Here is a 22,174-nt window from a genome sequence, read left to right as displayed (position 1 = left end):
GCAAATAATAATAATACAGATAGGCGGCTCAGTGTGTCGAGGGCGAAGTAATGATATTTAGCGCCGCCTGCTGTGCGGGCAGACTGACTGGTTCGGCGCGCGGCGGAGCGCACCCCGGTGACATCTGTGTGACTACAATTCCCAGAATTCCCCGCTCATCGCTTCCCGAAAATCTGGCCGCTCTTTACAGTCGAGGGAAGATGTGGATCGCGGCGGTGGACTGAGTTCTCTCTCCTTAGCTGGTAAGTAATTTGACAATTAGCCTTTTACATTAGTCGTGAGAAGGGGGCTGAAGCTTTTCGGCATTTGTCAATGCCAGTATAAATGGACGCGGTGCATTCTGGTGGACACCCAGCTGGCTAGTTAGCTAGTTAGCTAGTGCAGACTTATAGTGGGCAAATCAACGTTACTTCTCCCACTCTCAGCCTGTTAGCCCGTTAGCTTATCGCGATCCGTGACTTTAGACACGAAACGCCGTCGATCTGCCCCACATCAGTAAATGTAGAAGCGAAGGCAAAGGGAGATCTGAAACCACAGCCTGTACCGTGCCGTCGTATTTATCACAGTTTGCTCTAACGTCACTGTCTGCTAGTTTTAATGTAACCGACCACGGTGCGGAAAAATTCAACACCACCTTGGCTGAAACATCCAGTGTAGCTAATAGGATCTCGCACAGTTAAACACGCCCCGATTGACAGTTTTATTGTTGTGAATACCGGGATGGCTGGGTTGTATTTCCCCACTTGGCATCTTGCTGTCGGATGCGGTATCAGAAATGTTTGGGCTGTTGTCCTAACTTAAGACCAAGGGTTACAGCTGTCCGTGCATGGTGGTGTGTTGTAATTATCATTTGTTCCTGATTTAAACGTATATGCTCCCTCCAAATAAATACACTCGGCACTACTGATTTCCAGTACTGACGACTGGTTACGTAAGTTCCCCGTAGCCCTGTTATTTGTCGGGACCCCAGTTTTCTGTAGATAATGGAATGTGGGCAGGGTGTTAAGCCCATGATCTTCGGCATCGGGGCTGTCTGTGTTTCGTCGGATCACGTGTGCGAGCTGCCTGGAAGTTTGTGTACTTCTTTAACAGCAGAGTGTGTCTGTCTGCTGAGTTTCTTGGCTCGGACTTTATAATATTTATTTTACTTCTTTATTGTGCAGTTAAGGCCGTACTCTTAAGTGGGAGTTAGTTTCAGATCTGTTCAGTTCCAAGTGTGTAACTAGTCTGTTTTGATTATATACCCATCGTGAATGTTTGTTTTGTTCTCAATATCGTCATATTTGTTGTAAAGTTTCTTTTAAAAAGAATAGTTTCAGTTGATAAAAAAAACAGGTGGTCACTAGCTAGGTGTGATTTATTTATTTATTTTTTATTTCCTTTTGGTGTCGTGTTATGGGTAGCGGAGTGGTGTGCGTATGGTTAATGTGATAAGTGGTTTTGGGGGTGTTTCTGTCGCTCCCAGATTCCAGCTGTTCATTCTTGGGAGGCTTTGCTGGACTATGAGCTCCAGTAAGACTCCTCGCTACAACCGTTTCTCTGGAGGATCAGCCGTAGCCAACGCCAGTATCCCCTCTGCAGACAGCGCCAACGGGGTGAGCTTCCTGTGCACGCTCTCGGGCGCGCTCTCGGGCGCCCTGCGTCTGACTGCCGAGCTTCATAAACAGATTCCAGACATTCTCCATGTGCCGCACAGGGTCCCGTTTACTGACTTTCCTACGTTTTCCATCTAAACAGACGAGAATGGAGACCACATTTGGACCTGCCTTTTCAGCAGTTTCAACGATCACTAAAGGTCAGTTGGGGAGAATATCAACGGGGAAGTTTCCTGGAAGGAGTCGGTTCTGATTGTCCCTCATCTATGAAGTGTGAGTATTGAATAATTTGGTATGTTAAAATCTAACAGGTCACCCCGTTCCCCCATTTTCCAGCAGAATCTTCCAATAATTACAAGCAGCACCGTCGGACGCCGTCGTCCTCGAGCACCATGGCCTACACTCCACGTGATGAGGACGACAGCATGGTAAACACCCTCCAAGCATTGGGGAGATCTGCTCCTGGCCCACCTTCCCCTGCTGACTTGCAGTGTTTAAGCCCATGGTTTAGGTTCATGTTGGGTTTCCCACATGGTCTCTGTTGTAATCAGAGGTGGACATTTCAGGTCCAGAAAGTAAATAAATAAATAAAATCCAAACCAGGATTTTGTTTCAACCAGCCAGTTGAGTCCTCTGTGACTGTGATTTTTTGGTTGGTTGAAACAAAATCCTGGTTTGGGTTTTTACTTTCTGGACCTGAAATGTTTGCCACTGATTGTCATACTTCGGTACTTTAGGTTATGTTTAAAACTTCACTCCTATTTAGCGTTTTTTTTTTAAATTATTTTTTTTAGGCGTGATTGTTGTCCTTAGTCGTCTCTATCTGTCGCGTGTTCTCCTTTCTGCTGATTAATCAGAACGAGCCGCTTCAGTGCGCCTTCCCCTGCCTCCGGGGTAGTGGGGGGGCGGGGGGGGGTCTGGCTGCGGTCTCAGCTGGCTGGCCTATCGCCTGGCTCCGTGGCTCAGCTAAGCCGTGCGTTTCGGTCAGCTAGTTCCCGTCACACGGACCGTGTTGCACTCGCACAGGAAATTGTGAGGTGACATTTGTTTATAGTTGAATAGCAGGAAACTCCCCCCCCCCCCCCCATCCCTAATTCTCCATGGTCTGTGTAGTTAAGCTGGTAACAAAAAATGACTGGATCGAGTGAGTGTGATAAGAGACAAGGCTGAACCAGCACTGGGGGTTTAGGGATCGATCCTCTGGGACACGTAGTGCATCCTGTGGGGGCCCCGAAGCCGAGCATTATGTCAAAGGGGCAACGCGTGCGGTAAGTGTGACAGCTGCCCTGATGCCTTAGCCGCCGCTCGGTTTCCATGGCAAATTCCCTAACAGGATTATCACGCTTTGGATGGTTTACTGGTCTTTTGGTGGTCTGCCTTTGGCTTTTAAAATGCATTAGCTGGTCTTGCTGTGTTTACATTTTAAACAGTTTAGAGGTTCGATGGATGGTTGTCGTTTTCGAAATGCAGTGCAAAGTGAAGACTGTCTTATCTCTCCTCGTTCTTTCTGTAACATAGTTTTCTTGTTGTCAACTGACTTGCTAATTGCGTTAGTTTCGACAAACAGGGAACAATTTCTATTTGCTTTTCCTCCTCGGTCAGCCCTGGGAGTGAAATCTGCTCACAGGAGGGGTGCTAATGGAATTTTGTTTCTACATGGCGGGGGGGAGTTTTTTTTTTTTTTAGATAGTATTGTAAGTGGGAGAGAGTGTTGGGATTGAGAAAGGCGGACCTTGTTGAGGAGCTGGGTAGAGCCGACCTGTAATTTGGTGAGGAAAGGTCATCTGCTGTTCTTGGTTGGTCAGTCTTCAAAATGTGCTCTGTGTATATATTGATCCTGGGAAAGTCGCTGGTTGGCCGCTTTTATTTGTTTTTGTGATAAGCTTTGGCCTTTAATAATAATTATTAATAATTAATAATGAATGTTGGCAGGGCAGAGCTCCCCCTACAGGTGGAGGACAGTCTCACCCCCCCCACACTCTCTCTTCCAGCCACCCATCAGCACTCCGCGCCGTTCAGACTCAGCCATGTCTGTGCGCTCCCTGCACTCCGAGTCAAACATGTCATTGCGCTCCACCTTCTCCCTGCATGAAGAGGAGGAAGACACGGTGAGCCCCTGTTCTGTGTCACGCGTGTGTCGTATGGCACGTGTGTGGTGTTGCTCCTGGGTACTGCTGTCGGAGAGCTGAGGGAAATCGCTCCCTGGATCTTTGGTTTGCCACCAGAAGCTCTGATAGTATCCTGTCATTGCTTTGGATTTACCATGAAGCATGCTGAGGCATGTAGTATGGTAAACCTGAAGAATTTTCCATGTGAAAAATTCTTAGATTCTGTCACAAACTTGGCATTTTTGCAAACAATCAGTTCTCTCTGGTATCTGTTGCTCAGGATTAGGGCACTGGGAATGTGTGAGTTTCACTTTTGAAAAAAATGGTCTTGTCCTCTGTGATGTCACTGGCGGCCTCCTTGGGCTGATGTGTGGTGGAGAAGGAACTGGACTGTACCACTGAGCAGGCGGCGGGGGAGGCTCGGTGTTAATCTGTTTGGTGTCATGTCTGTGACTCAGTGCCTCTCGCACCCCCCCCAAGGAGCCCCAGGTGTTTGCAGAGCAGCCCTCCGTCAAGCTCTGCTGTCAGCTCTGCTGCAGTGTGTTCAAAGACCCGGTGATCACCACCTGTGGGGTGAGTCGTTCTCTGTCGGAAGCACCTCCTTATCAGTGCAGCAGACACAAGGCTTCCTCTTTTCTGTCTGTGGGGGGGGGTGGGGGAGTCCTAGCCTCTCTTTCACACGTTTCCCACAGTTCACGGCGCTCCCTCTTTCTGAAACCATACCCCGAGAGTGGGCGCTGCTTCTGGTTGTTTCCGCCTGTAACCCTGCCCCTCCCACTGTGTTGCAGCACACATTCTGCCGCCGATGCGCCTTGACCTCAGGTAGGCACATTGCTGCTGCCGCTCGGCCCTTTTTGCTTCCCGAACGCTCAGCATCTCGGTCTCGACGGGGTGCGGGTATGTCTATAGGTGTGTGTCTGTGTCCGACGCAGAGAAGTGCCCGGTGGACACCGCCAAGCTGACCGTGGTGGTGAATAACATCGCCGTCGCCGAGCAGATCGGCGAGCTCTTTATCCACTGCAAGTACGGGTGTCGGCCGGCCAGCAGCGGCAAGCCCGGCGCTTTCGAGGTGGATCCGGTCGGCTGCCCCTTCACCATCAAACTCAGTACCCGGAAGTGAGAGCCTGCGGTCGTCGTTTTATCTGAGGAATCTACAAACTATTGCACTGATGCTTATTGTTGGTGCCGTCTTTTACGCCCAAACCTATCTAGGAGTCGGCAGCCCTTTGAGGGTCACATGATCTCCTATTATAGGGGTACCAGTTCGTCCATTTATGCGAGGATTGATTCTTTAGAGGAATAAACTAATCCCTTTCTCTTTTGGGCTGTATTCGTAATCGTTCCTGTCATGTTTGTTTAAGGCTGCCGCATTTAGCACTGTGCAAACTGCAGAACGCAGATATTTAAGGCAGTTCCTCTTCGCCTCCCTCCAGGGACCATGAGGCCGGCTGCGATTACCGCCCTGTGCGCTGCCCCAACAACCCCAGCTGCCCGCCCCTGCTCACCATGAACCTTGAGGCTCACCTGAAGGCCTGCGAGCACATCAAGTGTCCACATTCCAAATACGGGTACGGGACGACGTCGAGCTGAGGAGACCGATTCGCTGGACGTGGCTGAGCGTGTCCCTCACCCCCCCCCCCCACGTTCTTTCCCTTAGCTGTACCTTCATCGGCAACCAGGACACATATGAGGCTCATCTGGAGATGTGCAAGTTTGAAGGCCTGAAGGAGTTCCTTCAGCAGACAGACGACCGTTTCCACGAGATGCAGGTGGCGCTGGCCCAGAAGGACCAGGACATTGCCTTCCTGCGCTCTATGCTGGGAAAGCTATCCGAGAAGCTGGACCAGCTGGAGAAGAACCTGGAGCTCAAATTTGGTAACGGGCTTGGGGAGGGCTTGGTTTGCACTGCGTTGCTCCACGTGTGTCGTCACCTCACAGTCCTGTGGCTTCTTATTCACCTTACACTTCACTGTGCAGCCGTACTCTAGACGTATGCGAGTCGGTTTCTGTGGTTCGTGTCTCGCTATCCTGGCTGCAGAGAGCGCGGCGGGCAGCCAACCCCCCACGGCTCGCGTCGCGCGGGCCGATCGCGTTTCGCGGTTTGCTGCGTGTCGCACGAGCGCCTGACGCTCTCTCTGCCTGACAGATGTGCTGGATGAGAACCAGAGTAAGTTGGGCGAGGACCTCATGGAGTTCCGGAGGGACGCCTCTATGCTCAACGTAAGTGTGACCCCCCCCCCCCCCATGTTCCCCCCTCTTCTGTGGAAAGGCCGTCTCACACATGTCTCTTTTTCTCTATCTGTCTAAGGATGAACTATCCCATATCAATGCCAGGCTCAACATGGGCATCCTCGGCTGTAAGTCCTACCCCCTTCTCTCTCTCCACTCCCCTCAATCTGACCACACCCTTCCCAATCTGATCAGCGCCCCTCCAAACCTGACCAAGCCCCTGACCTGACCGTTCTCTTGACTTGACCACACCCCTCCTGATCTGACCACTCCCCCATCTAACCACGCCCCTACCAATATGGCCACGCCCCGTCCGTTCTGACCACTTCCTCCTGTCTTGCAGCATATGACCCCCAGCAGATATTTAAGTGCAAGGGCACCTTTGTGGGGCACCAGGGCCCTGTGTGGTGCCTCTGCGTCTACTCCACCGGCGACCTGCTCTTCAGCGGTTCCTCAGACAAAACCATCAAGGTATGCCTCGCTCCTTTCGCCTCCCCCACCCCCACCCCTGTGTTCCTACCCCATCTTCCCATCTCCTTACCTTCTGTGTCGCTCCTTCCTTCCTGAGGTCTGGGACACCTGCACAACGTACAAGTGCCAGAAGACTCTGGAAGGCCACGACGGCATTGTACTGGCACTGTGCATTCAGGGGTGAGGTCCCGCCCGGAGACACAGCCCTCACTTAACAGAGACCATGACTTTCTCAATGTTTCTCAACCCCCCCTTTTTTTTCCCTTCAGGAACAAGCTGTACAGCGGATCAGCGGATTGCACAATCATTGTAAGTGATCCTTTGAACCAGTGGGGTTTTTTGTGGGCAGTGACTTGGCAATCCCCAGTTTTGGCCAACGCCGCCCCCTGGTGACCGGCTGTGGCCGCTGTTCTTCCCGCAGGTGTGGGACATTCAGACGCTGCAGAAGGTGAACACGATTCGTGCTCACGACAACCCCGTGTGCACGCTGGTGTCCTCGCACAACATGCTCTTCAGCGGTTCCCTCAAAGCCATCAAGGTGAGGGGCAGCCTGGCCTGCTCACCGGTCAGGTGACTGCGTCGTTGTGAAAGGCGCTATATCAAAATAACTCGAGTTTAATAATCTGCTTATAGTGCTGTTTGCTGTGTCAGAAGTTAGGAGCCTGATGCACTCAAATGCTTATGGAGTTATATTCCCTCTCATTGCTGTCATTGAATGAAAATGCAAGTTATAGTTTACAGAATTCTAAATGAAGGTGTTTTACTGCTGATAAGTCACTTGCAAGACCAGCCTTCTGCTTTGGCCCTTTGTCCTCCTGGCAGGCCTGCTGGATTATTTGAAATCTGAGGCATATTAATGCACATGTAGTGCTGGCGTGGCCTGCCTGCTTGTGAGGGGGGGGTTATGATGACGTAGTGCTTCCTGTCACACGCACACTGGTCGTCTTGTAACAGCTGTAGCGGCAACTCTTGAGTTGCCTACAGTATTGACCAACCACTTGAGGGACTTTCCTCTCATATTTTTCTCCTTAACGGCATGTGGGGGAGGGTTTAGCGCCCCCTGACAGCCTGTCCTCATTTCAGTAAAAATCCCGTGTGACTGGTCATTTCAGTAAAGAGCAGGCCGTCTCGTTGTTTCAGTACCGAGTAGGCTGTGTGACTGGAGAACGGTTCCCGTTTTCGCGACACTTAGCTGTGATCACGCTGTCGCTGCAGGTGTGGGACATCATGGGCACGGAGCTCAAGCTGAAGAAGGAACTGACGGGGCTCAACCACTGGGTCCGGGCGCTGGTTGCTTCTCAGAACCACCTGTATAGCGGCTCCTACCAGACCATCAAGGTAAGACCCCGCCCCCTTCATTGCCACTACCACACAGGGAGTCCGGCTCAACTGGAATTTGCTGGCCCAGGGGTGATGCGAATGTCGTCGTGTACTGAGGTTGCTCTGGTACACATTGTGCTTTGATCGCTCCCTCCGTCATACTCAAAGATGGTTGATGTGAGGTCCCGGACTCATGGTGAAATTGGCCTGTCTGAAGGCAGCAGCTCCTTTCTTTCTCAAGTGGCACTCCTAGATGAGCCCGCGTGAGCTGAGAAACCCCCCTTGCCGTTCCCAGTCTAATTGGGTCCCTCGGGATTGAGATGGGAACCAGGCGCTGTCGGAGAAGCAGTCAGTTTCACAGGTTTGCATCATCCTACTAGTGGAATACCCCCGCCCCCTCCCACCACATACTGGCCATACTGAGCGCCAGATGACATCAACACCGGCGTTGCCATAGAGATGGACTTGATGTTCTCCAGCTGCTGAGTTGCACAGTTTTCACAGTTGATAAGACCTGATGGTCCGGTGCCCTCCCACCCCTGGGCTGTGTCTCACATAAACCCCTTGTGCTGTGTAACTCCGTCATGGTTTGTGGTCTTCCTCACATGAGCAGATCTCCTGCCAGGGTTCACGATTCTTTCCAGAGCCAGGCAGATACGACATGTCTGAGCCTTCCTTTTAATATGCTGTTGTATCAGGTCCAACAGATTAAACCTTGTTCCCTGAACCCCCCCCCAGATCTGGGACATCCGCTCGCTAGAGTGCGTCCATGTGCTGCAGACATCTGGGGGCAGCGTCTACTCCATTGCAGTCACCAACCACCACATCGTCTGCGGCACCTATGAGAACCTCATCCACGTGAGAGCCCCTTGTGCCATTAGCGGCTCGATGCTATGCTAACGCAGCTATGCTAACGCGGCTATGCTAACGCCCACGTATCTCCTCTCCAGGTGTGGGACATTGAGTCTAAGGAGCAGGTGCGCACCCTTACGGGCCACGTCGGCACAGTGTACGCCCTGGCGGTCATCTCCACCCCCGACCAGACCAAAGTGTTCAGTGCCTCTTATGACCGCTCCCTCCGGGTAAGCACACCCCTTCTTTAGCCTTAGCGGCTGCGCGTTTACTGCGCAGCTGAGCGCGTTTACTGCGCAGCTGAGCCAGTCTTTTCATCGCAGGTATGGAGCATGGACAACATGATCTGCACCCAGACCCTGCTGCGGCATCAAGGCAGCGTCACAGCCCTGGCGGTCTCTAGGGGGCGCCTCTTCTCCGGAGCAGTGGACAGCACGGTGAAGGTGTGTCCTCATTCCTTCGTATCTTTCTCTGTATCGTTCTGGCTCCTGGTGGACCAGCACAGGCTGATAAGTGTGTTTTATGGCTGCACTGACCTTCTCATTGTCATAGAGCTTCCTGACAGGAAACGTGCTCCAGGCTGGCGGTAACATGACCAAACAAGCCTTTTCTCGGGCTGCCATATGACCGGGCCCCTCACCGCTCTCTCTCTCTCTCTCTCTCTCTCTCTCTCCTTCTCTACCCCAGGTGTGGACCTGCTGAGGGATCAGTCTGTACCTTTTGAACGCCCACGGACAAACGTTTTTTCTGGGACTGCCTTTGACGGTTATCGTGATTATTAATCAACAAAGCCAAGTTGATAAGTTTTTTTTTTTTGTTTTTTTTAAGGTCATATGTACTTGGTTGATTTTGAATCCTCGGCCTATAGCCACGGCCGGGCTTTTGTTTATCCGGAAACGGTCAGGGCCGTCGGATCCCAAAGGCCCCTGGTGTCAGTACCTCCTGAGCGACAGGCTGCCCCTCAGACCTGCAAAGAACGTCAGCACCGGGCCCAGTTTCCATCCGTTGGCCACAGGGGCTAAACTGAGGTGTCTGCCTTACCAGATAACGCCTACGAATGACGCTGGCCTTGCCTCCCCCGCCCCCAACCTTTTCCTGGTGACGCACTCCTTCCTGAATGGACGCCATTGGTCCCCCCCCCCCCTCCCACTCCTACCTCCCCCCAACGGGCCACAGCGGATGAAGGACAACAGCTTTATCGTATTATCTGTCAGATTTAAATGTGGGGAAAAAGAATCATCTCTTTGTAAACATGTATTAACACTCCATTCTTAAGTGAAACATCTGCAGGTTTTTTTTTAATGTGCAGATCTTGCATCTGGCAGTAAATGAAGCTCTTTGGAGGGGGGATTCAGCTGTTGTCTGTACTGAAGCGAGGCCTTGATGGCAGACGTGTGTAACGCTACATGAAGGATTTCTGCTGTCTGCCGTTACGTCTTTGTGCATTTACTGCGCAAAGGAACTGTTTCGTTTTTCGTTATTATTTTTTTTATGAAAAATTTTTTTGCACCTGTTGGTCATTTCTGAAGTGTTCCTGAGGAGAGGCCGACGTTCCACACTCCGCCTTCCGGAATGGTCCAAGTGGCCACTTTAACCCAATCGTGGAAAACCAGTTTTAAATATACGGTGCTGCTGTTCATTTTAGTTTTCGTTTACTTCTTAAAGAGATGTGTTAAGTGACACGTGCAGTATTCCCTGCAACCCCGGCGTTCTCCCTGATCAGTGTTTTAACGGTTCTCTTGTGGCTGATGGGGCAGGGGTGCGGCAGCTGCAGAAGTGTCCGGAAGTTCACTTCGTACAGGGCCGTGCGGCGCCCTGACGGTTCACGGTCGTGCTGCCAGGCCGGGCTGTGCTCAGAGTGGCTCATATCCTCGAGAGATACACTATTCTGCAGTGCCAATGACAGGATTTATTTTCACTTTTGCGCTTTTTACTGTGGAGGTCCGGTGTCAGGTACGATTTCTGTTTCTGCGGGCGGGTCAGTCGTTTGGGAGGGCGCCGCTGTGATTGTCCTGTGACATTATTGTACATTCACTTGTATACTTTATCATGACTTTACCATTAAAGCTGTATACACACGCCCCCTCCCTTTATGTCATGGTGGGGATGTTTAATATTGGTGTCAGATGTTTGAGCGCCCATGTTAAAGTGCCGTCTTTCCTTGTGCCTGTTTTTTTCCCTCCTCTTGTTCAGTTTCATAACATCATTCAAGATTTTTATGAACTATAATATAACAGTGTATTCCCTGGACTACCCCCTCCCCCCAGTCCCTACTCCTCCTACACCCCTCAATCTCTTTAATCTCTAGCCCCACTGCACACTCTCCACACCTATACATAAATCTTTATTAAAAGTCCAGCTCTGAGTGACCTGTCTCGATGTAATCGGGTTCACGAGATCTGTCTGAGCTTTCGCTTCTCCGCTATCAGTACGCGACGCTCCTTCAGTTTTGGTGAGATTCGTATCAAAATTTTAGTCCCAGATCTTCATCCTTAGAGTGTATGAGCAAAGTTTGAAGACGATCCATCAAATACCTTTAGAGTTATCAATCTAATGAGGTAGCAGCAGTTGTGGACCGGATCCAAAACCATAAATATTCCCTTGCTGGGAGTACGGTGGTTCTTAACATTCATTTAGTACGTCTTGTATAAATGTTAAAGGAACAAAACTGGGAGATTTATTTATTGGTGTAAGATCAGTGTAGTTCTACATCCATTTGGTTGGTGATCACTGAGGACACTAAATTGAAGTGTTTTTTATAACTTAGAATGGTTTTGAGCAGCTGGGGTGGGTCGTTTTCATCCTCTGAAGCTGCTGTCCTTCAGGAGAAACCCTGCGGGAGGCAGAAATGATTGGAGCCCTCCGATGTTTGTATATAACATTTATTTAGGACAGATGGCTGCGGCTCAGAGTCAGCAACGCTCTCGTCGCCAGTCACAGCAAGTATGATACAAGTCAGAGTCAACATCAACTCAACACAATACACAGCCTGCACGCTTGCACACTGTAATGTGCAGCAGAGAAAAATACAACTTATGTCAGCCTTTTTTTTTTTTTTTTACACACGACAGTTCCTCGCCCTGTTAAATATTTCAGTTTCTTTAAAATAACAAAGACTTCTCTTTTTAAGCATTCTGGGAAATAAATTGTGAGCACAATGCAATTAACGGAAAAAAAGGAAAAACAATGTGTAAAAATATAACATTATAAAGATTTGACAAGGTTTTACATCACCAAGGAAACAGCCAACGATACACACGTGGGATCTAAGCACGAAACCACAGCTGGGGCACATGATTGCTTGTTACGCAACTTGGCGATCCCCGCGGATCCCCGTATCGGCCAGAGGAGCGATCCGCACCGGCAAAGGCGAGACTGATGTCGGTTGCCGCCATTCATGGGGATGCGGCCAGTTAAAAGATCAAGCTCTTCCAAACACGACCACGACGAAGCAGATGAGGTAACGCAAAGTGTCTGAAAAATCTGAATTTTACGGAAATACTGAAAAGACGATGCTGAAATTAGCAAGGGAAAAGAATATGAAAAAAAACATTTTAGCAATACTTTTATTTTTTTGAACATATGGAATATAAAAATGCTATTTTTATAATATGCTCTGCAATCTAAATAAATTAATATTTTCTGCATATTACTGTTAAATACTTTATATATAATAAATTAGTCATATCAAATATTTTTAGAAAAAAAAGTACAATTTTCCAAGTCTGTATTATGAAGCTTTACTGAGATTTAAAAATGAGATATGCAAGTAATAAAATGCTATATGAAGTATGTCACATTATTCAGAATTTTGAATTGATTATTATCTTCTGCTGGTCTGCAATGGCCACCGGGTGCCTTAATTGTTCCGATGTGACCAGGGGAACAGCCAGGCACCTTTGGACACAGTGACACACTGGTAAAAATGGTGACAGTCATATTCATGGGTGACAATGGAACTAAGATTGCGAATGTCACTATCGGATTAGTGACAACGACGGAGGTGATGAAATTGACTGGGGAGAGCAGCTGAAAGTTGTCCAGCACTTTTGGAAAGTGAGTGGTAGAGGTACTTACTGATAATTACTGATGGTCACAGGTTCCAAAGTTGTGCCAAACTGCTAAATTGCTAAATGGTACAACACGAAGGGAAGGGTTTTGTCAATCCCTGAATTCTAAAAATAAACTGCAGGAATACGTACTTCTAAGGGGTCTGCAACATTGAACGAATAGAATGCATAGAACTGCAGCACAGCTTAATGGTCGGCTACCCATCCAGTGCCATCGGCATCCTGCAACGAAGACCAGTGATCAGAGAGCGGAAAGAGCGGTCAGGCACTGCTCTTCGCATTCTATGAAGCTCTAGATTATCATTAGGAGTTCAGCAGAAGCAGCCTGTCTGCAGGTGGTCAAATGTGTCCGTGAAACATCTCAGTGAAACAAGCTGATGTGCTGAAGAGCTGCTCCGTAACCAAGAGCAGAAAGGATCAGAAGCTTAAGGTGAAACCGTTCGCATTGTTTGTAAATTGACTTTTTCCATGCATTTGGCCAAGACATGCTTCTCGTTTCGTGGTGGACGATGGTTTAACGTAAAACCGTAAGAACGCTTTTTTAATTGTGCCTTTGAGATTCTGCAGATGAGAAACACTTCTCTGAAGAACCTTGATATGTTCAATGTTCAGAAAACTGTGCATTTTGCTCCTCACAATGTAAAAAAAAATCCATATTCTGAAGCATGCCTTCATAAAGCATCATCACACCATGTCTGACAAGCTTCTCCGATTCTGTATAACCCCAGGCTGAATGGAGATTCGCAAAAACATCAGTACATGGTTTTTAAGTTGCCCGAAGGCTAAATAATCGTGGGTACACACTCGCAGACAGTCACACGCAGTCGATCCATAACCGTAACTTTTATTGTGCTCACCTGGGTTTCCACTGAAGATCACAAAAGCATTTGTTTGCAGTTGTGTGATGAACTTTAGCTCATTGTGTGAATGTGAAATCAATGTTAATGCCGATAGTTGAAGGGCTACCAGGTTGAAAGGTTGCCCTATTCTGGGGAAGTGATGTAAAAGATGGGTGGATGGATTCATGAGTTATTTATATGACTCAGGACAAAAGCAACAGTTTTACACCACACGTGAAGTTAAAATCATTCAGTGGAATGCCCCAACAGATATATTTTGTATCACTGCTCAAACACTGTCCGAAAAACCCACAGTTTCACAAGCCTGTGCATTGTTTTGTATGATTTAGCACAAAACACGACACTCTCACAAAAATGGCGCTTAGTTTAAACCATATTATACACACACGCACACAAACAAACACACTAACACGATACCTATAGAGGTGGTCAGAGAAAGTCAGTTCAAGCACAGTCGGTTTTAGCCATCCAGTCTCTCAGTTCTCTCAGGAACAGGGGAACATTGGAATGAAGTGTTGAAGGTTTCTTTTATGCCGTTTCGGAAGCCAAAACATTAAAAGAACGACAGAAAAAAAAAACAATCATGTCTGCTGCCTGCCAGTCCCAAGTTGGCAGTGTTGACTTCAAAACAAAACCCTTTCCACCATGAGGAAGTTCCAGAATCTTCCTCAGAAAGCCATGTCTTGTCACATCTTGGGGGCAAAGGGTAAGGTCGTTCTTGTGCTTCTCTTAGGTTGCTGTGATCACCCAGTCATCCACGGGGCTTGACGTACGGGCAACACACACATCTCACGCACCACTGCAGCCAGACCTGGTCAGTGGCTCCAGGGAGAGGAAGCCTGTGCTTCTGGGATGTTCTCGTCACCCAGGCAGTAGGGACAGAAATGCAAAGGGACAGATTTCTGACCGCTGGCGGGGGGGCAGGTGATGAATGCTGATTGGGGAGATGTTCCTGTCTTTCTCACCAACCAAGGGCTTGCCACACACACTAAAGTGACTGGAGAGTTTGAACCCATGACAGAAAAAAAATGCCACCTTACTGTCCCACACAAGCCAGCTCAGTCACGTAAAATACCACATTTCCATCCACAGAACTGAAATGTTTATGAACATATGATTCAAAGCTACACTTGTATCGTTTGGCAAAATTCAAATAAAAATAATCATATATATTTATATATATGTATATATATATGTATATATATATATATACGTATGAGAAAAATACATTAGTCAGGAAGATGGGATATACGCTCTGGATAATGTATAATTCTCACTATGGATTTTTTTTTTTTAAATAAATCTTTTCATGCTTAAAATTTACACATACAACAGCATTATCATTTTGTTCAGTATTATTAATAGTATTTTACAAGAAGTAGAATATTTCGGGGAAAAAAAAACCTATGGTTGCTTTACTGCTGCGAAACTCACTTTCAGAGCGTTTGACGCTGTGCTATTTCACCCACGCCTCCAACACAGAATTAAATTCAGCCCAATCCTGAGGTAATTCATCTCAGCTTTAGAGATTCTCGTAAGTTGTGCAAAAACCAAAACATGGGGTGAGGCGAGTGGGGGAGAGGAATGCTATTATGAAAAAGGAAGGCAGATGGTGCAGAAAAAGTAAGACCTTGCGGGGCGAGGCGGGGGGATACTTAGGCAGGAACGGCACGTGCAGCTGGCTGTTGTGCCTTGGCGCCCCCGCTGGGCCTGGAGGATATACTGCGGGTTCCTCACTCCAGCATGGCATCCAGCTGGTCGGCCAGGTCATCGAACATGCTGCCGATGTCGTCCAAGATGCTCACTGTGCTCTTGTCCTCGGCCACTAAGCTGTGGATGGCAGGCAGAAGGACACAAGGGTTTGAGATGCTTCACGGACTTTACTCAGAATCTACCTTTGATATTGATTTTCACAGTAAGTTTCTGAACTTTTACTCATCCAGATTCTCCAACAGGATGTCTGCCCATCTTAGGCAGGCTGCTTACGTTACACTTAGCAACCACTGCTCTCACTGTTGGAAACACTAACACATCAGTGTAAAGGTCATTGCTAATTCCACCAACAGATTATTCTATAAGAATCTTTGGTGTTGTTGTGTTAAAAAAAACCCTCATTTAACACTGGCAACTTGTTTTTTCCAATTATCTCTCAGCAGAAATTTTAGACAATTCACATGCACAATTGTTAACTAAGAGCATAAGAAACAGTTGCAATCCCTGTGATCACTGTGTAATATTTTTAATTTAATGTAAAGGTAATATTTTTCATTTTTCACTATAAGATTACATAGTATTCCAAGAAGTTATTGGGTGATTGATGGATAGATTGATACTGTATGCTTTCAGGCAAAATATGACACAACGGTGTCATATTAAAATGTGGAGTCAATGCAGAGGTTGGATCTCCAAGCTCTCCATCTCTAGCTCACGATGCAGGAAGAAGTGCGATATGCTCACTCTGGGCGCCTGTCCTCCTTGATCTTCTCCTCCACGGCCTGCAAAGCCGCAGCCAAAGAGGCGCTGGTCTCCTCCAGCTTCTGCTGGGCTGTCTCTGCTGGGCTCACCGCATCCACCGACACGCTGCCCATGGAGGAGCGGGGAGGCTTGACCGGTGGGGGCATAGGGCCTGGGGTTGACGGCCCAGGGGTTTTGGGCGTCTGCGGGGTCTGGGGGCTTTGTACCGGTGGGCTGGAGGAGAACTGGCCAGGCGGCCCCCCGTCCGGTCTGGTCGGGGAGGGAGTTGATGGGGACGTCACCTTCATGGTCTGCAGGACATTCTGCACTTTAACTGGCTTGGGGGCAGTGGGAGGGGGGCTGGGCTTTGGTGACACTGCAGGGGGTACCCGCTTCACCTCTGAGGAGCAAAGAAAGAGGAGGGAGACACTTTTTAAGCAGAATTTAGAAAGACATCAGTAGTAGCAAATGTTGAAGCACAAATGCCGCCTGCCTGGGCTTGCCGGACCAGGGATGGGTGCTTTCTTGGAAGTGGGTGTTGGGGGGCTCTGCCGCCTCATCTGCTGGCCGAGGACTGGCTTGGGGGACACTGGCGGCTTGACGGGCCTGCGATGATCACCGTCAGCGCTTGAGCCGAAGTCGGCACTGTCCCTGCGCCGGCCGGCCTCGTCATCGCCGTGGATATGGGCCTGCTCCACACAACTCATTTCGGACACGGGCCGTCTTTTGATGGTGCTGGTACCGTTCTGGTAGGGGGCGAGGAGCTGACCGTCCGACACATCTGCAGGGTCCTTGTCCTTGGTCTTGGGGCGTCGTTTGACAGTGCTGGTTTCCGTCAGCTGGAATTTTACCCCGTCCACGTGCTGCTTGTATCGGACCCTCCTCTTCAGCGTAGCGGTAGCATCCACGCGGGACAGCTCTTCCTGCGGCAGGGAGTAAACCCCGTCCGGCAGGCCGTCGGCCTTGCCCTGCCTGGGCCGCTGCTTGATGGTCAGGCTGCCATCCTCTGCGAAGGGCAGATTCTCTGCCGAGCTGCCGACGGACTCAGGCTGAGGTTCCAGCGCTAGTCTGTCCCGCGGAGGTCCTGGCTCGGGCGGCCTGCGTTCCTGCCGTGCTGCAGCAGCCAGGCCCGTTAGCGGGCCGCTGATGGTCCGACGTCGGTTCACCACCTCGCCGTCCAGTCCGATGGCGTCGCGGTGCCTCGCTGAGCCATGGAGTGGGCTGACCTGCCACGGACACGACCACATGCTCTTTTACCAAACCACCGTGTAATTATTCCATGGTCTGAATTACATGAAGCAGCTCAGGTCATATTCCAGCAGTGAACTGGCACCAACTGCAGTCACCTACATGAAATGCTTACCATCTATATTAATATTATACCACAATAGACATTAAAGAAAAGGAGCCAACTGATAAATAATTATTGTTAGCACTTTTGCATAATTAAAAAGTCCCTGCATTATGTTTTGTGTTTGTGGAAACATTGCATTGTCCTAATTTTATAGCCTACTTGTAGCTTAAATTTATTGTTTTAATTTTCAGAATCTCTTGAACTTCTTCATATATGTTTCTATAATGTTAGCATGCCCGGGGGGGCAGCCAGTTGACCTGGGACCCCCAGAGGTTTTATTTCTCCCAAATTGGGGGTCCAAGTCCAACTTCCTTTCTTCCAGTTCTGTCTTTATTTTTCCCTGGTTTTGTATTATTCTGTCTTAATGACACCCAACGAAAGCGCCTTGGGGTGACTTTGCTGTGAAAGGTGGATATATGTCATCGTACACACTGCAGGCCACCCACTACCTTTATCATGTCTTGAGACAGAGGCAGAACAGCCAATAAGCAAACGGAGATACTTCTGATGACTCACAGGGCCCAGACAGTACAGTTAATGGGTATTCCCAAAACAGATCCAACAGATTAAGAAACATGCCAATTTGTCCCCATACCAGGTGTCCAGGTGACAGACAGCTGGCGTACATAGTTACCTGCAGATAGTGATGTCCGCCAAGAGATTTCAGCCCCTTGGCACCACCTCCGATGGAGGACATTTCCAGCATGGCGGCTATACTCTTCACGCTGCCCGCGCTCCCTGTGTCTACCGTGCCCCCAAAGTCACTGGCCCTCCGACGCTCATGATAGGTCACATCCAGAAGCTCCCCTCCCACCTGCTCCTGGGATTCATCTCCCAGATTGGCGCCCGAAATGGAGGAGCTGGAACGCCTGGGTGGGGGTGGGGGGGGGCCCTTCTTCTTGGGCCTGAGTGCAAACGACTGGCTGCGGTTGACGTTCCTGTCGGACTGGCCCCTGACGGAGTTGCTCCGGCCCACCCGCGCTTGCATCGTCGCGTACTTTGCCTCGGGCACCATCAGTTCGTCGCGGTCCTGCTCGCTACTGGAGGTGCTGTATCGGCTCAGGCTGTGGGCACGCTTCTTGGGAAGGCCTTGCTCCACCTCAATGTCCTCAGCCTCCGGTGGCAGGCACAGCAGGGGCACCGAGACCGGGGGGCTGCTTGGCTGACCCTCTGCCCCCTCCCCAGAGGGTGGCATTACATAGGCATACCCCCGATGTGTTGGGGATTGTGGTAGAGACCGGGGAGTCATGGGCAGGTCTGACTGAGCCAGTAGCTGTGGTTGGGGTTTCGTCTTGGCAGTAATCTGTGGAGGCACCATGGTCTGTGGGGAGGAGGGCTTGGGCTTGGTGGGGGTCTGTGGAGGAGTGTAGGATGGCCCCTGGGGAAAGGACTGCCGGGCTTTTCCCACAGTGGGTGGAACAGGAGACCTTTGTGGCCCTTGGCTGACCTGCCGCATGGTCCGCGCCTCCTTCCTTGGAGCCCCGCCTCCGTCCTCCGAGTCCCGCCTGCCTAGGCTGTTCTCGTGCATGCTCCGGGCGCGTGCCGGCATCTGGCTGTTGACCTGCTTGACTTCGGCGCCCTCCAGTGCCTCCCCTGGGCGGCTCCTGGCACCATGCAGCTCGCTACCTGCTTCGCTATCCTGGTAAGCGCTCATTTTGGATGACATGTTCTCCGTATCACGGGGCTGGTTCTCCGCAGCTCTAGCCTCCAGGGGCTGTGGCACCTTCTTTCGCAGTGAGCCGCGGCCCTCGGCTGCCTTCTGGATTTCGACCAGCTTCTTCACAGCCAGCATCAGCTTCTTCTGGTGTCCTAGATAGAGTATAGAGACAGGTGAGAAAACAGCACAAGGACACATGTTGGAGCTACATCTACCTACATCACAGTCTTTAAAACAAAGTTCCAGTCAATACCAGGTATCATGTCACTTGAGGAGAAGCTGATGATGTCATTTTAACATCTTACCTAGCTTGGTAATGCCAATTTCCTGTAGATCCTCCCACGTAATGTCAGTAATAAAATCAATGTTTTCATAGCCATTGTGGACCAGAACCTGGTAATATTGGCTTAGTCCAATCATAGACAGCCACTCTGCCAGGTTTGCCTGAAAACAGTTGAAGGAGCAGAGCATTATTCCACAGCAACTGACCCAAAGTCTGTAAAACCGATACTGGCCTTCCATCTCGACCTCCAACAAAATCACGCATGATACAACTACATTTTCACTAGTTAATGCTTGGCAGTCTTGCTACTGCTGTCCAGTGCAGTGTAATTTAACAATTAGTAGCTTAGCTGATAAGCTTATCCAAAGTAGCCTTTCTTTGCTCGATTCCAGTGACGGATATTTTAGATGCACAAATTGGGTTAAGTACCTCAAAGATACAACAGCCACCCCTACTGGGACCTGACCTAAAAGTCCAAATTCTCCATCAGTAAGCTACTCACCGCAGTGCCTTCATAATGACCCCGTAATGAATAAATGTTTCTAGAGATGTGCATGTGATAACTGTGCAGTTTACAGTGTTCACTATCCAGTGTAAGGGACATAGAAGAACAGTGTGACTTTGTTTGTATTTCTGTTTGTTTATTTTTCCTTATAATATTAACTCATTTTTATGCTGTCTTATCTTGACAGCTTGCGAGATCAAGAGTTAAAAAAGGATCCAGGTGTGCTATTCCGTAATACCTCATAAATGTTTTTTATTTTTCTTAGTTTTAGTGGTGTGTGGCTCAGTGGGTTAGGATGATGAGCGTGTGACTGGAAGGTCGCCAGTTTAAATCCTGCCATTGGCAGGGTGATGTCATCATCAGGCTCTTTGCAGCAAGGCCCATAACTCCCAGTTGCTCCAGAGACTGTCTGACTCTGCTTTCTCAAATATCCAAAAACGAATGTCTGACAAATAAATCAAACATCAATTGAGCCTCATGACCAAAAAAGATAAGAGGCACATCAGCATGTATTGCAGGACGGTAAATGGAATCCATCCTTCACTCACGGGCTTTTGATCCGGAAGCCAGTCGGTGACGCTCAGCTTGCTAATCTCAGAGGCGACCTTCTTCCGGTGACCGGGCTTGGTCACGCCGATTGCTGTCAGATCCTAGGAGACAAACACAAGCCCAGGTCCTCGTCAGCCGCACGCCCAGCCAACCCGGGTGATGCCTTATGGGACACGCTACGGCTGTGAAGCTCAAACTCCGCAGCTCACACTGCCTGAAAGGACAATCACTGTGGCACCACACCAGCTGGTAAGCGTGACAAAATAAGACAATGAAAAATATGGAAATAATATCTGCGGTGAGCAGTTAGTCAGGGAAATGGGAAAATGTAGGAAAGCTTGGAATAGCATGGATATGTTGCCTCAAAACACATGGTAAACAGGACATCTTTGCATCAAAACCTTCTTTCACAAATGACTCACATACCTCTTTCCACCAGGGGATCACTCTCTGTTCTGTCCTTCACAAAAAAAGCGGCTGTAGCACAGATGCAAAGATCATAAAAAATAGACTCCAAGGTAAAACTCAAGAGATATTTTTGACATTATTGCAACTGTCGCTTCGCAAAACCCCTTAAATGGTAAAAAGGATAAAATTAACTCTGGGAATCGGATTAGAAGCTTGCATAAGACCACTCGCGCCAACACTTATTTATAAATTGAAAATGAAGGGCACGCCATCAGCTGAACTGGAACTCATGTCGGCATTTATGAAATGTTGCTTTTTCCACACATACCAGATAAACAGATTATTGTGTCAACTTTTGACCGTTCCCTCATGGTTTTGACTGTTTTGCCGGACCAGTGCTCTGAGATCGAAAGGTAAAACACCTCCGGCTATTTAACTGTTCGCCCTCCATGGCTCGATGATCCGTGAGCTGCATGTCACACGCTCAGACTTGCTCTGACTGTAACTGCCTGAGGTCACATCAAACCCAGCGCAGAAAGCTAAGCAGGCCTTGTGACATGCTCCTGCTCGCCTGGAGCAAATGCTAGCTTGTGACTTAACTTTACAGAAGCACCATTTTATTACATTTTTAAAGCTTATAAAAGCTTAATGTAATTTTTAAATTTAATAATAATTTTTAAATTGTTATTTTCTCAAGGAACCAACAGTCAAATAAAGGTCAGGGTGATATAGTGCCTTTTCTGGAGAGCACAGGGCATAAGGCAGAGTGCACTCTGGTTAGGAGGTGTGAGATTTAGCAAATTATGCATCACTGACTGTTTTATGAAATACAGTTTCATCAGTCCTTACAGCTGGATATTTTTGATTCAGCTAATCAGGTTAAGTACACTGGTAAACTGCTCATGAGGAGGCTAATGCTTGTTAACCAAGTTAGCATCCTTCACCACTGAACCCACTACGGCTTCAGAAGAAGAAGCAGTGAAGCAGTGAAACCTGGATGTCATAGAGCAAACCCATGACCTTTAGCAGCAAGACACACCCCCTGCGATGAAATCACAGTAAACGCTCTGAGGGATGAGTAGTTTCACATCGGTTACAACATACCAGTTTAAAGCTGTCGACTCAAAATGTTAATGAGCAGTCATTTAAAAGTATATTATTAATGTCACTCCAAATTTTCCAAATTTTCCAAAAACATAATGTCATCAGAAATTTAAGAAAACGAAGGTGAACTCATTATAATCCAGAGAATTGTGCTTATATGTAATGACCCACAGACCTTTGGTTGTTTTATTTTAGAAACCATGAAACGAGAATTACTGAGTAGTTCTGAAAGCCCGTAACTCGCTCAGCTGACTCGAAGGACCAGATTAAAGCACTAACACTCTTTTCAGAGTAAACAGAGTTTAGTTTTATGATAAATTCCTTTCAAAATTCTACTACAATGTCCTGTAGCCGA

The 22,174-nt window shown here is 48.7% G+C and overlaps 2 protein-coding genes across 5 annotated transcripts in view; one reads left to right on the top strand and one right to left on the bottom strand.

The window, feature by feature from the left end:
- The first annotated feature begins 97 nt into the window (after positions 1-97).
- Positions 98-10,689, top strand: traf7 (TNF receptor-associated factor 7). Of its 2 annotated transcripts, none has more exons than XM_049012793.1 (21): positions 98-242; positions 1,466-1,595; positions 1,738-1,795; positions 1,935-2,023; positions 3,587-3,703; positions 4,184-4,276; positions 4,492-4,525; positions 4,636-4,819; positions 5,137-5,271; positions 5,361-5,578; positions 5,850-5,923; positions 6,012-6,060; positions 6,276-6,403; positions 6,501-6,583; positions 6,673-6,712; positions 6,825-6,941; positions 7,619-7,741; positions 8,462-8,581; positions 8,674-8,805; positions 8,899-9,018; positions 9,263-10,689. In XM_049012793.1, exons 2-21 carry the CDS (start codon positions 1,503-1,505, stop codon positions 9,275-9,277), a joined length of 2,022 nt encoding a protein of 673 aa, XP_048868750.1. In that variant the 5' UTR covers positions 98-242; positions 1,466-1,502; the 3' UTR covers positions 9,278-10,689. The 2 variants fall into 2 exon arrangements, with proteins under 2 accessions (XP_048868750.1, XP_048868749.1); XM_049012792.1 differs by having other exon boundaries at positions 1,932-2,023.
- A 749-nt stretch (positions 10,690-11,438) lies between these two features.
- The window catches only part of caskin1 (CASK interacting protein 1), a 96,181-nt gene continuing 85,445 nt past the window's right edge, over positions 11,439-22,174 (bottom strand). For all 3 annotated transcript variants that reach the window (XM_049012786.1, XM_049012787.1, XM_049012788.1), the window contains 6 exons: positions 20,307-20,408; positions 19,276-19,414; positions 17,948-19,122; positions 16,453-17,185; positions 15,963-16,359; positions 11,439-15,335 (listed from right to left, as the gene is read on the bottom strand). In XM_049012786.1, coding sequence (XP_048868743.1) covers positions 15,239-15,335; positions 15,963-16,359; positions 16,453-17,185; positions 17,948-19,122; positions 19,276-19,414; positions 20,307-20,408 — 2,643 coding nt within the window. In that variant the 3' untranslated portion in view covers positions 11,439-15,238. The remainder of the gene's footprint in view (positions 15,336-15,962; positions 16,360-16,452; positions 17,186-17,947; positions 19,123-19,275; positions 19,415-20,306; positions 20,409-22,174) is intronic.

The sequence above is a fragment of the Brienomyrus brachyistius genome, chromosome 5 (assembly GCF_023856365.1).
Source record: "Brienomyrus brachyistius isolate T26 chromosome 5, BBRACH_0.4, whole genome shotgun sequence".
NCBI classification, from domain to species: domain Eukaryota; kingdom Metazoa; phylum Chordata; class Actinopteri; order Osteoglossiformes; family Mormyridae; genus Brienomyrus; species Brienomyrus brachyistius.
This window is presented reverse-complemented; position numbering and strand designations above follow the sequence as displayed.